General features: G+C 25.5%; 1 protein-coding gene across 1 annotated transcript in view; it reads right to left on the bottom strand.

The window, feature by feature from the left end:
- LOC100202895 (ras-specific guanine nucleotide-releasing factor 1) overlaps positions 1–14,568 on the bottom strand; it is an 82,858-nt gene that overhangs the window by 57,941 nt on the left and 10,349 nt on the right. The window contains exons 2-3 of the mRNA XM_065815523.1: positions 830–936; positions 80–227 (exon numbers count right to left, since the gene is read on the bottom strand). Coding sequence (XP_065671595.1) covers positions 80–227; positions 830–936 — 255 coding nt within the window. The remainder of the gene's footprint in view (positions 1–79; positions 228–829; positions 937–14,568) is intronic.

Consider the following 14,568-nt stretch of genomic DNA (forward strand, 5'->3'; position numbering starts at 1 on the left):
TCTAATTGTTTTACCCAACAAAAACTTCCTAATTTAGTCAATTTATGTCTGCTCAATAGTTAAATAAAATATAAACTACCTCCATCTTGAGTCTATTTATTTCAGCCCAATAATCTGAAATTTCCTTTTTATATCTTTCTTTTTCATCTTCTACACAATGAAGCTTTGCTAATGTCTCTTGCACCATTGCTTCTTGGTTCTTATTGTGCTGAATGACATGTTTATACCTGTATGAAATTGAAAAATATCTACCTTGATTCAACATTCAACATTCTGATGTGTTCCATTATGTAAAGTTTCAACATGAGAAAAACAAACTTATAATGATTTATAACTTTTAAAAAACTAAATTTATATGAAAGTAGACATAATTTACAAATTTACATAACTTAGACTCTATGACTCAAAATGACAAAAAACAGTTTACACCTGGGAATTTTGTGTTGGTGGAGCAAAGTAAGTGTACAAAATTGTTAGATAATTGACAGTTTGTGTTTATTAAAATTCATTTTCAATAAAAAAATGTTTTCTAAAGTCTTAATACTTTTTTTTAACTAAATCAAAAACAAAAAAATTTTATGATCTTTAAAAAGTTTTTTTTTAACATATTTTGAGAATTCTCCTTAGGAAAAATTTTTGTTTTCTCAAGTGTATAATATTTAACTTAATTTCTCAAGTATTCAATTTTACACTAGAGAATATGGAAAGAGTTTTTGATTTTGCCCTGAAAAAAATTTGGAATACATTAATAATTTTTGCTCTTGAAAAAACTCTCAATGTTAAAATACCAATACAACTTATAATACTTTTACATAAAAAATACAAAAACCTCGATTCTTTTATGGCTGAAATCCATTCATCTGACTCTACTTCTTCTTCACAACCAAACAAAAATTGACGATGATCACTACCCGAAATTCCAAGAGTAAAACAATACTAAAATATAAACCAGGTAGACTACAAAAAAATCTAAAATAATGCAATTTTATATAAAAATAATTTTTTTTTTGGTGCTGCTTTTTTAAAATAAATTTGAAATCAGCTATTATTTATAGCAGAAGTAAACTTTATTTTCATGCACCACTTTACAACTTTACAAATGTTTGCATCTATCATAATGTCAACTAACATTTCTATACTCTTCAGCTTTATTACAAGAACAAGAAGAGAAAAAAAAAAGCATAGAAAAAAACAAAATATTATAAATTAAAATTCAACATATATATGGGCAATCCCAAGGCGGAAAATGAAAAAGTAGTCAAACTTTATTCTCTTTTTTGTCAACTTTTAGAAAATGAATATTGATGTACACACATGAAAGTTTATTTAAAATATACTTTTAGTACTAAATTTTAGAACTAAAATTAATTCATTTAAGTCATTTTTATGCTTTGGAAAGTTACGGTTTTTCTCATGATAAAAAAGTACCACTGCAAAATGTTATTTTAACCAAGAATTTATTTGCATAATTAGAATTAATTTAGCGTGAAAATGGAGCTAACATGTACAAATTGTTGATAATCAGATTTTATACTTTATAAAATATATATATTTTAAGAAAATAACGAAAGAACTTTTACAATTTTTATAAAACTGAAGTCAACAAAAACATGATAAAGTTTTGTTTTTTCCAAAATTTAATTAAAAAACTTAAGTTTAATAGTAATATATAAGAAAGAATATTAAATGATACATTTTAAAATTTTAAGTTTTGAATAACGATGCTTAGTTAAAGCACATTTTTATTTTAAACTTGTGTAACATAAGTTAAATCTACATTTATTAAAGTTTTTTTGTTAACAAAATAAATTATGCCATTAAGTAACTCTTATTTCATCTCGTTGGTTTGACAAGGTTGTTACTAAAACATTTTATATTTAGAGAATTTAGAAAAAAATTTTATTGTTAATTAAAATTATTTATATTGATCTTTTTTATTTGTTTATTTATTCTTATTTTGGTTGACATATAAATATAAATAAATAAATAAAAATAAGAATTATATAGATATTTTTATTTTGGCATTAAAAAAAAAAAAAGGATTATTTGCTATTCTCCTAATATAAAAAAAATTAGTTAAAAAATTTTTTATTTTTGTTTTTGTAAAACAAATCGTTTGTAAATGCAATTAAGGAGGCTCATCCATAAAGCATGTCACCCTATATTTGTCAATTCTTAACCTCTTCCCTCCTGTCACAAACGATCACATATACCTGAACCTCCTCTTCCTCCTAAACTGTGACAGCAGTTTTTATGTCAAAAAATTTTTAAAAGATTTAAATGTAAATACTTTGCAGCATTTTAAAAATTCAACCTTATGAAAATAAGGCAATAAGCATAAGCGTAAGAAGTGTAAGTAAGAACTTCCACAAATCAAAGATTTTCTTATTTAAACGACTCAAATAAGTATTAATAAAGTTGTAATACTAATAATTGTAAATAATAATTTTTCAAAATTATTTTTGCTCTTGGTCTTGCTGAAAAACTGTTTTCGATTTGATAACTTTCATAAATATTATGAAAAATCACTCAGAAAGAGTGCCACCAGTTTTTTAAAATTTCCTCTGTGAATTATTTTTAATGAATGAGCTCAATACTTTTGCAATTCTTTTGTTACGTAACTCTAACTCTTAATAATAGATATAAAAAATCCATGACAATAATTGCTCGGTAACGTAAGTGATGTAACATAAATTAAATACATAGTATCAAAAAAACCAGTTTATTTTCCTTAGCCATTCACCTCTGAAAAATTTTTATATATTTTTTAAATTGGTATAGAATTCTGAGCTAGCTTTCAGAACCAGAAGATAATATAAATCCTTTGTATAGATGTTAAATCCATCATAGCTAATTTGAAGTTTGGCTGGGTCATTGACATTGTAGTGGTTTCATTTCCTGTTTTTGTGGTTGTAGCTAAATTTTATTTGAAACCTGTTTTTTTGATTGGTTAGCAACATTCAATCTCGGTATCTATGGCTGTGTTAAACTTTGTATAGTTTTGTTGTTTTTATAATTTTATATATATTTCTATATCGGCATGAGTTTATTTATCCAATAAGTACTAATTTTAGCAACTTGTTGCTTTTATAATAATAATAATAAGTTTTATCTAACAGCAAATATCACATTGGTAGTGTAGTTGAGTATTTTTCTATTAAAATATAATGATTTTTATTACTATATATTAGCGTTTACATTTTAGTCTATTGTTTTTTGTTATTTTTTTAATTTTCTATTTATATTTTATTTTATATATTTATCTTATTTTACTTTTATATATATATTTATATTTATATATATATATATATATATATATATATATATATATATATATATATATATATATATATATATATATATATATGTATGTATATATATATATATATATATATATTTTATTTTATTTTAAATCTTTTATATTTGGTATTGAACTCACATCTCTCACTATCCATATTTCTTCAAAAACATTAGTGCTTTACAAATTTGGGTGAAGTTTGGGTTGTTTTTTTATCTTATACCTCCTATCATTCTATATTTATTCATTTAAAATATTGATATATCTATGCATGTGTATAAATGCAGTAGTGGTGTAGTGGTAGAGCGCTCGGTTCATAAGCGAGAGGTTCTGAGTTCAATCTCCACCACATCCCTGGTAGTACTGCACTCAAATTGTTTCACTGACATCAGCATTGTTCATCAAGATTTGTGTTTTGGAGTTATAGAGTTAAAAGAGGGTTATAACCACAATTAAGTAGCCTCCTTGTCTGTAGTGGCCTTCTCTGCCTTGGGGAGGTAAATTAGCATAAAAACAAAAAATATATATTGTTTAATATATATTTTTATATATAAAATATATTTGTTTTTAAGTTAAACATTTGTATTTAATGAAGATCTATGTATACTTATCAGGCCTTGTTTTAAAACATTATGCATAGAGCGATTTACGTATGCTTTAAGCGATTTTACGTAAGCAATTTTGGTTAAGCGACTTTTTATCATTTTTTAACTTTTAAATTATTTTGTAAGCAGTAATATAAAAAAAGTAATTCATTTTCAAAAAAACCACATTAACTTTGTTACAAAAGTTTGAATGACAATTATGTTAGATATAAGCGCTATTTACTAATGGAAAAAACTCAAATAAAATTAAAAATTTATTTTGTTTTTATTTTATTGTAATGATTGATTTTTTTGCTTGAAAAACACTAATACTTTAAGCTTGAAGCATTATATAATAATATAATTTAATTCTGATAAAAAATATATGCTTTAATTTAAAACTAATTTAATAAAAATATATGATTTATTCTGATAAAAAAAAATATATAATTTAATTTAGATTTAAAAAATATATATGTTTGGAAAAATAATTCTTGCTTTCACAAAAAAATCATTAATAAAATAATAAAATTTTAATAAATTAAGTAAATAAATTTATGTAATTTTTTTATTTTTTACTCACTAATTTTTTTTTAATAAAAAATCATTTTTAGTTGGGAAGCAGCAATTAGAAATTTAAGAAATAATCATTTAAAAATTCAAAAATTTAACATTCTTATTTATGCAAATGTCAAGAAAAGAAAGATTTTTGTTAATACCAAACATTTTAAAAATGTAATAAATTTATTTATTTAATATCAAAAAAATAATAATAATAATAAAAAAACATTCCCCTGTGGTAATAATAAAAAAGAAGTTAAATAATTTTTAACTTGTTGTGTGGTAATTGATATTATTTTAGTAATTTAAAAAAGTTAATGTCTTTAAAAATAAAAAATAAAGAGAATTTTATGATGCCAAATTCACATTAAGCTATTGCGTTTCACATTAAGCTATTGTGTTAAGCATTTTTAAAACAAGGCCTGCTTATGTGTCCTGTTTTTATTTTGTTTTTTTTCAAGTTTTTTTTTTTTTAGTTATACTTTAATGATAAAATTACTGTTGACTATGATTTATGTATAAGCTTTTTCTTCTTAAAATAAATCCTCCTTTATATAAAAAGTTCTTTTCAATAGAAAGGTTTCGTATTTCTCTGTGGGTTTTCATTGCTCAGTCTGGCACAGCAGATTACATGCATCAAATATAACAATAACATCAATCAATTAGACAGTCAGAATTTTTAAAAAGCATTTTCAATAAAGTTAATTTTCATATTTAATATTTATTTATCTTGTTTACAGATAAACTTGATAATTTTACTACAAATTGTAACGCACATATAATATTTGTAAAAAAACAAAATTCACCTGAAAGATTTTTGAAGAATTTTATTTTTCAATAAAACAGAATTCTGTTTTATTGTGAACAAATTTCACACACAAAAAAATGAAAATTAAGCTTTTTGAAAAGCCAATTTTGGTAACTTTTTTGTTTTAAGTTAGCCATTATTAATCAGCCATTTATAAAGCATCTTTTTCCACTGCAGATAAACTAACTATTGAGATTCAGAGTACACTGATATCAAATAGTCACACAATGATACCTGTTTGAACAATATTTAAACTTCTGTTTTTGCACAAGTCAAACATTAAAAAATACAACACTAGTTCTAAACATTTGATGACATTTATTATTCAAAACTTTGATAACAACATATATTCAAAGTCTAACTGAAATGTGTAAATTTAACAAAATCAGGTCTTTAATAGAAAATTAACTAGAAAAAAACAGCAGCAAAAGAAATGATTGTAAAAAGAAAACTCTAATGAAAATAAGTTTTTTTGCAAACAATACAGACTAGAAGAAATTAAAGTAACTAAAAACAAAGCTCAATTTCAGAAACTCTGAACTTCACTTGTTTCTGAAATCTACCATCTGCTTATTTTCAAATGAAAATGACCAGATGCCAGATTTTTTTCAATAAAACAAAATTCTGTTTTATTGTGAATAAATTTCACAATAAAACAGGATAACACGTTTTGTTGGGCTTTCTGCAGATGACACAAAACTTACCCCTATAAGTGAATACTTTGGTAATTACTATGTTACTTATCACTCTGACAAAATTTCTTGACCATGTACAATACTTTTTGTCTTGAAGATTGAGCCAAGCAATAGTAGCAAACATTTGTGTACTTTGGTTAAAAACACTAAAATTGGGATGATCAATAGATATATGTTCCTAACACCATTAATATTTTACTAATCTACTTATAAAAGCACTTAAAATCTTACTATAAGCACATAGATTGTCATTACCAATTTAACATAAATCCTATCCTATTATCTTTTTTTAAAAAGTTGCAGCAATTTCATATATGGTCTCTTAAAATTAATACCACCAGGTAAAACTAAAAATTATCTGTAGTGAAAAAAATTAGTGGATCAGCAAAAGTATCAATCTATAGTGAATTAAAATCAACTATTTGAAATGTTCATTTCAGCAAGGTTACGGATTCTTCTGGTGCATTGGCTAAGCTGATGACTTCAAGATATGCAGGTAGGTAAGTGTCAACTTTGCAACAAAATTGTGCATAAAAGTAATTTTAAATGATTGAAAGAAAAGTTGGATAGTAAAATTTATAAAGGAGGTGGAAGCGAATTAAAATGTAGTTCATATCAAGAAATAAAAATGCTTGACCAGGTAATGATAATTTTAGAAAGAATGATTACCAAAATAATTAAAAGCATTCATCATTTTTTTTTAATCAATAAATAATATAGTTTGGTTTTAGGCCAGGAAAGACATTAACAGATGCAGCAGGTAAAAAGATTATAAAAAAGAAAGGAAAAGAAAAATGTCTGTGGATATGAAAATCTATCAATGGAACTTATTTATCTTAAAAAACTTTTAAGAAAGTACCAAAATAGGAGCATGATTGGCTTAAAGGTATTAAAAAAGAATCAGAAGATCAGTTTCAGGTGACTCCAAAAGATATATTCTCATATCATATTTCAATTATATCTATAACCATAAACTCATATCATATTTAACTATAAATTTATCTGTATTCTCATAAGTCATTTCAATCATTATACTATCTATAAAATTCTTAACTCATTTCAACTATTGTCCTAACCATAATCTATTATATTTAACATATTGTCCTAACTATAATTTATGAGCTAAAATAAAATAATATATAAAATAATGGTAGTATAACAACTATAATATATTAATATATTATGGTTACAAATTATAAACTCTGAGCTAAAAAAAATTTTTGTAATTTTTTATAAATCAATTTTTTTAAGTTAAGCTATAATTTCATAACTGAAATCTAAGCTCATTGAGGCTCTATGCGTAAAATAAAGCATATCCTATTACAGTAAAACTTCCAGATTATCCAACTTGTGCATCTCCAGAGTTTAATGTTACTACTAATCTTCTTCTAGTAGGAACACTAGGCATGGAATCAGTAAAATTTCTGTAAAATGAGGTAGTAGTTGTAGAGTCAATTGCATCTTTTGATACAATAGTCCAAACTTTTCATTATTAAATGATTTAATATTTACGCTGCTCCACGAAGAAAGATAAAAGTCTTCTAAACCAGATGTAATGAATTTGCATACACTATTTACATCAAATCCTTGAAATACTGTGTAATTATTTTCGTTATATGGCGTCCAAGATTGCATAACAGAGTTAGTATTTACTGGAGAATTGTATGCATCATACATGCGTACTCTAGATACCCAACAATTTCCAGATACTCCAATAACATGCATTCTCATATATTTAAGATAAACACCTAGACCAGCATTGTCTGTAGTGTCTAACAATTTATATTCTTTACCATAAATTGTGTTTATAAATCTAAATGTTTCTGAGTATAATTTAATAGGTGACAATGATTGAGGTATTGATGTAGTTATTGTAATATGGGGTTGTATCCAATATGTAACGTTTTGACTAGTTTTATTGTATAATTGAATTACTAGACTAGTAGTAAATGGTAAATCTAGTGTAAAGTTTATTAATTTATTAGAATTCATATTAATATTACCAGCTGCATTATTTTGTCCGTCTCTCCTAATGAACATTATTAGTTTGAGATATTGTTAAACCATCTACAGCTACAGCTGAAGTAGTATCGCGTCCGAATTTATCAACAGGCATTTTATATATAAAGAAAAAATTTTTTTAACTTTTTTTTTTTTTTTTAAATTACTATAGATTTTTTAAAAAATTACCATAGATTATTAATAATATTCTGGAAATCACATCCTTCAACTAGTTTTTTTTAAACATATAAACACAGTGTCCACAGAATGAGGTATTTCCTCATTCTGAAAATCACATCCTTCATCTAGTTTTTTTTAAACATATAAACACAGTGTCCACAGAATGAGGTATTTCCTTATTCTGAAAATCACATCCTTTATCTAGTTTTTTTTAAACATATAAACACAGTGTCCACAGAATGAGGTATTTCCTTATTCTGAAAATCACATCCTTTATCTAGTTTTTTTTAAACATATAAACACAGTGTCCACAGAATGAGGTATTTCCAAATTGAACTTTATCACTATTATAATAAAAAGGACTTATTAAATAATTAACAACTTCAACTGGCGGTGGTAGTCCATAAGAGTCAAAACTTTTTTCAAAGTCCATAAGAGTCAAAAGTTTTTTATCTCTGTCTTTATACCAGCAAATCCAGTGAAATCCCTGCGTACTTGAATCTCCTATATTTAATATTTCACATTCTTTTCTTTGTGCATTTTTAGATCCTTTGGATCCATAAGAATCCAGTAATTCATCTCTTACAAATACACCTCTAAAATGTTTTAGTTTTAGTTTTTTTGCTGATTTAATGAATTGAAAATTTGTTAGTGGTTCACTTGGTAAAATTATTCCTTCAACATTGATAAGTTTATGATAACTGTTATTTTCCAATTTTATTTATATATATTTATATTTTTGAGCTCTTTGACCACTTTGCCTAATTGACCTCTTTATTGACCTCTTTGCCTAATTGTTCTATTTGACCTATAAATTATTTACTTTTAGTTTGTAGTGTCCATATGCTAATGTGTGTATACTATATTCTAAAATAACTCTTTTTTCGTCTTTTGCGCTTAATTTTGTGTAAATTTCATGTGAATGTGAACTTATTACATTCATATTCATCATCTTATTTTCTTTACTTAATAAACATTTTTTGTAATCTTCATGTGTTATATACTTTTTAACAACTTTTTTCTTTATCCTTTACATTTTTTGTTATCTTTTCCGTGTATTTTGTAAGAATACAACTTTGATCTGAATCCTACAAATTCTTCAATCTTTGCTCCTCCAGACTCATCTTTAAACATTCCTATCACTTTCTTATTAACACCAACTTTAAAATCTACATTATTAATTGCTGGGTGTTTTGGGTCAAATTTACTTGTATCAAATTTGCTTTTAACATCTTTAGAAATATCAGCATAAAAGTCTTCCGTTTTAATTTCGTATGCTAAAGAATCTGTATCAGTGAATAATAGTTTTGCTCGATCAGCATATTTTTCTTTATGTAATCATAATGAAATTCGTACATTAGAGTTTTGCTCAAATCTAATATACACATTCATAAGTAAATTGGTTTAGCATATTTTAATTTTGTTCTTTTCATATGTATTGCTATTAAATTAGCATCAAATATTGTTCTACTTTCAAAGTTCGGTTTTGATGCTAGTTTAATAGCTTCATTTCTGTCTGTTACTAATCTAATATCAACTCTGTTTTCAACATTCTCCATTGTTTTTCCAAATACTGAATTGTTCATGAGTTTAAAAAAGTCTTTTTCAAAATCATTAGTTGCTTTAGTTCTAAGGTTTGTATTTAGTTCAATGTATTCATTTAGCCATGCTCTTTCTTCAAACTTTATGCCTCTATGAATTTTAGTAATCTTTAATCCTAATCTTTCATACAATTTAAGAATTTCATAATGCACTATATACTTTTTCTTATTATTCAAGTTAGGGACTAATTTTTCAACTTTATCAATATTTAATCTTTCAGGTGCAAGTGGATAATCGTTATGTTCATCATGTAGATATTCAGGGTAATCTAAATCTACCTCTAGTATACATGGAATGGATTTCCAGTTTTCTATTTCATTTTCACCCATCCATTTAAAACCATGTGTTGGAAGTAGTTTACTCATTGCCCATCCATATAAATTATTAGCATCTAAATATTGGATGAATGTTAATGCTTTGCTTTGATCATACTCATCACCCATGTACTTATTATTAGAAGTTCCTAACCTATTTGATATCATACTAATTCCACCTAATTTCTTATACCTTTCTTTATCATTAGTATCATATCGTAATCACTTAGCAATTCTAATTTTATTTTTGTTTTCTCCAATGCTGCATCCCAAGCTAATCCTGTTGATGTATAATACCAAGCAGGATCTAATTTATAACAATTCATACAAACATCTCTAAAATTTTCAAAGACGTCAGCTAGTAAAACACATCTGAAACATTGTACAAGTTATGATAATCTCTAAATGTTTTGCAATTAAACTCATTCCATACATTTTGTGCATGTGAGTAATCATCATCACTTATATCTTCATCGTTTAATTTTGAAAAGAATGGTTCTTGTAGTGGTAATTGTGTCTCGTTAAATCTATTAATAGAATCAACCCAATCATATGGGTATACACCTTTTCTTAGTAACAAATTTAATTTTTTATCTGAATATAATTTTTCGATATTTTTGCACTGGTCTTTTGCTAAATTCTTTGATAAAGCATCTAAACTAGAAGGCATAAATCTATACCTCTAAGTCTCTAATCTAAGAAACGAAGTTCACGTTTAACTTCAACTTTCTTACCTTCTTTAATATACTCATCAATTTTAATTACTCTAGAAAAGCTAATATACTTTTCTTCATTGTTTCGTATACAACTCAATTTTCCTCCTGATAATTTCTTTATAAATAAGTGAGAATCATAACCAGATAAATTGTGAAGTAGTACTGGAAAGAATTTTAGAATTTTATAATTTAAATTACAATTTTGATGAGCAGCACCTCTATATTTTCCAGTAATATGACAATGGTCACGTACTTTATCTTTTCCAAGATCTTCTCTACAAATGTGGCATGATATTGCTGCATTAAAATCATGCTTGTTTTCAGTAGTAAATATCATCTTTTTTGGAAATTTAATCTTGTTATAAATTTTCTTAATATCTTTTTCTAAGCTATCAAAAATTTGTGCAACATCATCTGTTTCACTACTTGCAGTAAATGTGGCTAATTTACTTTGATAAATTTTGATGTTTTGATAACTTTCATCAAAACATTTAATATAATAACAGAATGAACCTGAAATATGTTTCTGATATTGTTTAGTATAAGATTCATTCGGATTTGGTTCACAAGTGTCAATTTGTTTGATAAAACTTTCAAAGTCAGCATATAGTACAAACGGAATTCTCATTGATTTATTGTGATTAGTAAATTGCATTGTTGAATTTGGTGGTGGAAGTTCGATACATACTGAATCATGTGTTTCACAATACGATTTATGATTAGATAAAGATTCTTCTGAATTAGATCCTAACAAACAATTTCTACAATAGTGTTTTTTGCAATCTAATGTTTATCTAATGACATCTAATGTTTATTAGATGTTTGTGATGAAAGTAATCTGCTTAATTTTTTTATTAAAAAGTAATGATTAGTTTCACCATTTGAGATCAATAGTAAATCTATTAAATGTTTGCGATCATTATACTTTGATGCATGCAAAATATGAACTTCTGAGTTTTCATAACCATATACATTGACACTTATATCTGTATTGTTTTTCTCAAATGGTGTGATTTGATTTAATGATACTGGAAAATCTATTTTTTCCCAGTTTATTTTTTCTGCTTGATCTTTAAGCTCTTTATCTACTCTTTCAGGATCTTTTTTATTTAATGCTCTTGCAATACACTACTTAAAACAATTTTCTTCATTTTTTATATTAATTTATTTTCTAAATTTTTATCAAGTGGAATATATGATTTAGCTTTAATAGGATTATACTCAATAATATTTATATCCATTTTTTCAACAGAAACAAATCTCCAACCTGATCCTGCTTGTTGATATAATTATAATGATTCTAAAATTTTCTGCTTATTTCATAAAACTCATCTAAATCTGTTGTTTCTAATACAACTTAATTATTTGTTCTAAATGGAGCATACTGATTAATATCAGTACGCTCCATTTCACAATAGAGAACTATATAAACTTTTTATTCTCTTTTAGTACTTTAATAGCATTATTTTTAGCAGCATTTATGAAGGATAAAGCATCGTAACCTTCTATCCTTTTAGCTGTAAATTGTTTTGTCACATTTTTAACATTTTTAATCTTTAATTTAAATTCTATTGGGTTTTTGTAAAACTTATTATACAACTCTACAACTTTAGATTTTTATGCTTCAATCTTTTCATTAGCTGTTTTTTTAATTTTATCAGGAACAAAAGACATAATCCAATTTGCAATAGAATTATTTGATTCTTTTCGAGATATTGATGTATTAGTTGCAATATAAGGTGTAGGAGTTAAAATTGTTGAAGATGATATATCTGGAATAGGATCATCTAATATATTTCTCTGTTCAACTGATGTAGATTGCGTTTGTGTGCGCTCAACAGGTGTGTGCGCTAACGCTTCTAATAATTAACTTTTTCTCATTCTATAATAATATTTAATTTTTTGCTCTTTTGTGATTTGTTGTAATTCTCTGACATTTTTATTTTCCATTTTTATAGAGCAAGATATTTTTTTTTTAATTTTCATTTTTTTTAAATGATTTTTCAAAATAAAAAAATCTTGACGAATTTTTATTATTAAAAATATTTACAAAGCACACAAAATGTTTTTTAAGCATCTTTTATTTTTTTACATTTATTCTGATTTTTAAATACATCCCCATCCTTGTATTCTACAATAATAAGTAATATTTCGATATTTTGCTATCTCCTGCTCTTTTGTAATTCTCAATGTTCTATATATAAAAGGTGTAGGAGTTAAAATTTCTGAAGATGTTATATCTGGAATAGGTTCATCTAGTATATTTTCCATTTTTTATATGACAAGATTTTATTTTTTTAATTTTTCAGAATTTAATATTTCAATTTTAAACCCATTATCAACTTTTCCATCGCGTAATTCAAGATATCTTCATCCATGCTTAGTTTCACGCATAGCACCATATAATGATTTATATATTGTAATTTCTCCTGTTTCCATGTTAGTCAATTTAACAGTGACTGATTTTTTCTTTATTGTTCTTAATCTTTCATATTTTGGATCTATTTCTTTTTCTTCTTTTTGACGATTTTTTCTAGGTCTCCCAACTAGATTCTTCTCATTTACTTCCTTCACTTCAGTCATAATAGATTCTTTATATAACAACCCATTTTCAATAGCAATCATTAGCAATGTAGCGAGATTGTCAGATTGAAATATTATTTTCTTCTAATAGATTTTTTAAACTTTTCTTTGTATATTTTATTCTTTTTAATATATAAAGAAAAAAAAATTAATAAATTTACAAAAAAATTTAATAAACAACATTCATTTTATTCCCGCCTGATTGAAATTCTATCATTCTATCAGATATTACAACAGCATATGCATCAGTACCTGCTGGAACAGCTGTATTAAATGTTGCTTTAACTTGTACATCTACTGTTGATGATTTTAATCTTTCTGATTGTTTACTAACATCAAAAACAAAAAGTGGGTATAAATCTTTATAGTCAGAAGGAGTTATTTTACTGTGTGTGATCAATTCATTCATTCCATAAAATTTTTCATTAAACACAGCTGCATCTCTATAAGCTCTTGAAAATTGCTGATTTGGGAATGACAAATTATAACCAACAGCAGGATATCTTTCTTGATTAAGCATAATGTACACATTTTTCAAGTCGCAATGATCAAATATTGAAGCATTAGCATTTTGGTCTCCACTATTATTTGTTTGAAATCCAACAATAATGTATCTTGGATATTCAGGAGATGACTTTACGCTCAATCTCCAAGAAAATGAATTAGATTGTGCAACAGGTATAGTATCACACTGATGCGCTCAAAAACTTACTGGAAGTGTCGCTTTTGATTCGATAGATTTATAAAGAATAATCCTTTCTACATCTGATGGGATCACATGTGATATAAACAGTGATATTTTATCAAGACTAACTTTTGCTGCAGCTACACCAGCAAGCTTTAAAATTGCGTCATTGTCACTATCTCTTTTAAGAGTTATTGTATGTTTAAATCCATAAATAACTTTATCGTAATCATCACAGAATCCAAAAATGTCTTAAAGGTATTCAAAATGAAAATGTTCCTTTTGTAGTTGGTTTCTAAATTATGTATGATTGTTTTATTGAAAACGCTGAGTTATCAGCAAGTACTGGTGTTTTTGCATTATCTTTATACCACAATTGAATTGATTGATCCTTGCGCTAATTGAAAGTCATTTGGGTATTTAAGCATTCCTAACATTGTAGTTGCTCGACCTGGGTAATAAACAGTTTCTATATCTTGGTTTGATAATTGCTATAATATTTCACTGAATAAATGCATAATTCCATTATTTGTAAGCGTCA

This window comes from Hydra vulgaris, chromosome 13, assembly GCF_038396675.1.
Source record: "Hydra vulgaris chromosome 13, alternate assembly HydraT2T_AEP".
NCBI classification, from domain to species: domain Eukaryota; kingdom Metazoa; phylum Cnidaria; class Hydrozoa; order Anthoathecata; family Hydridae; genus Hydra; species Hydra vulgaris.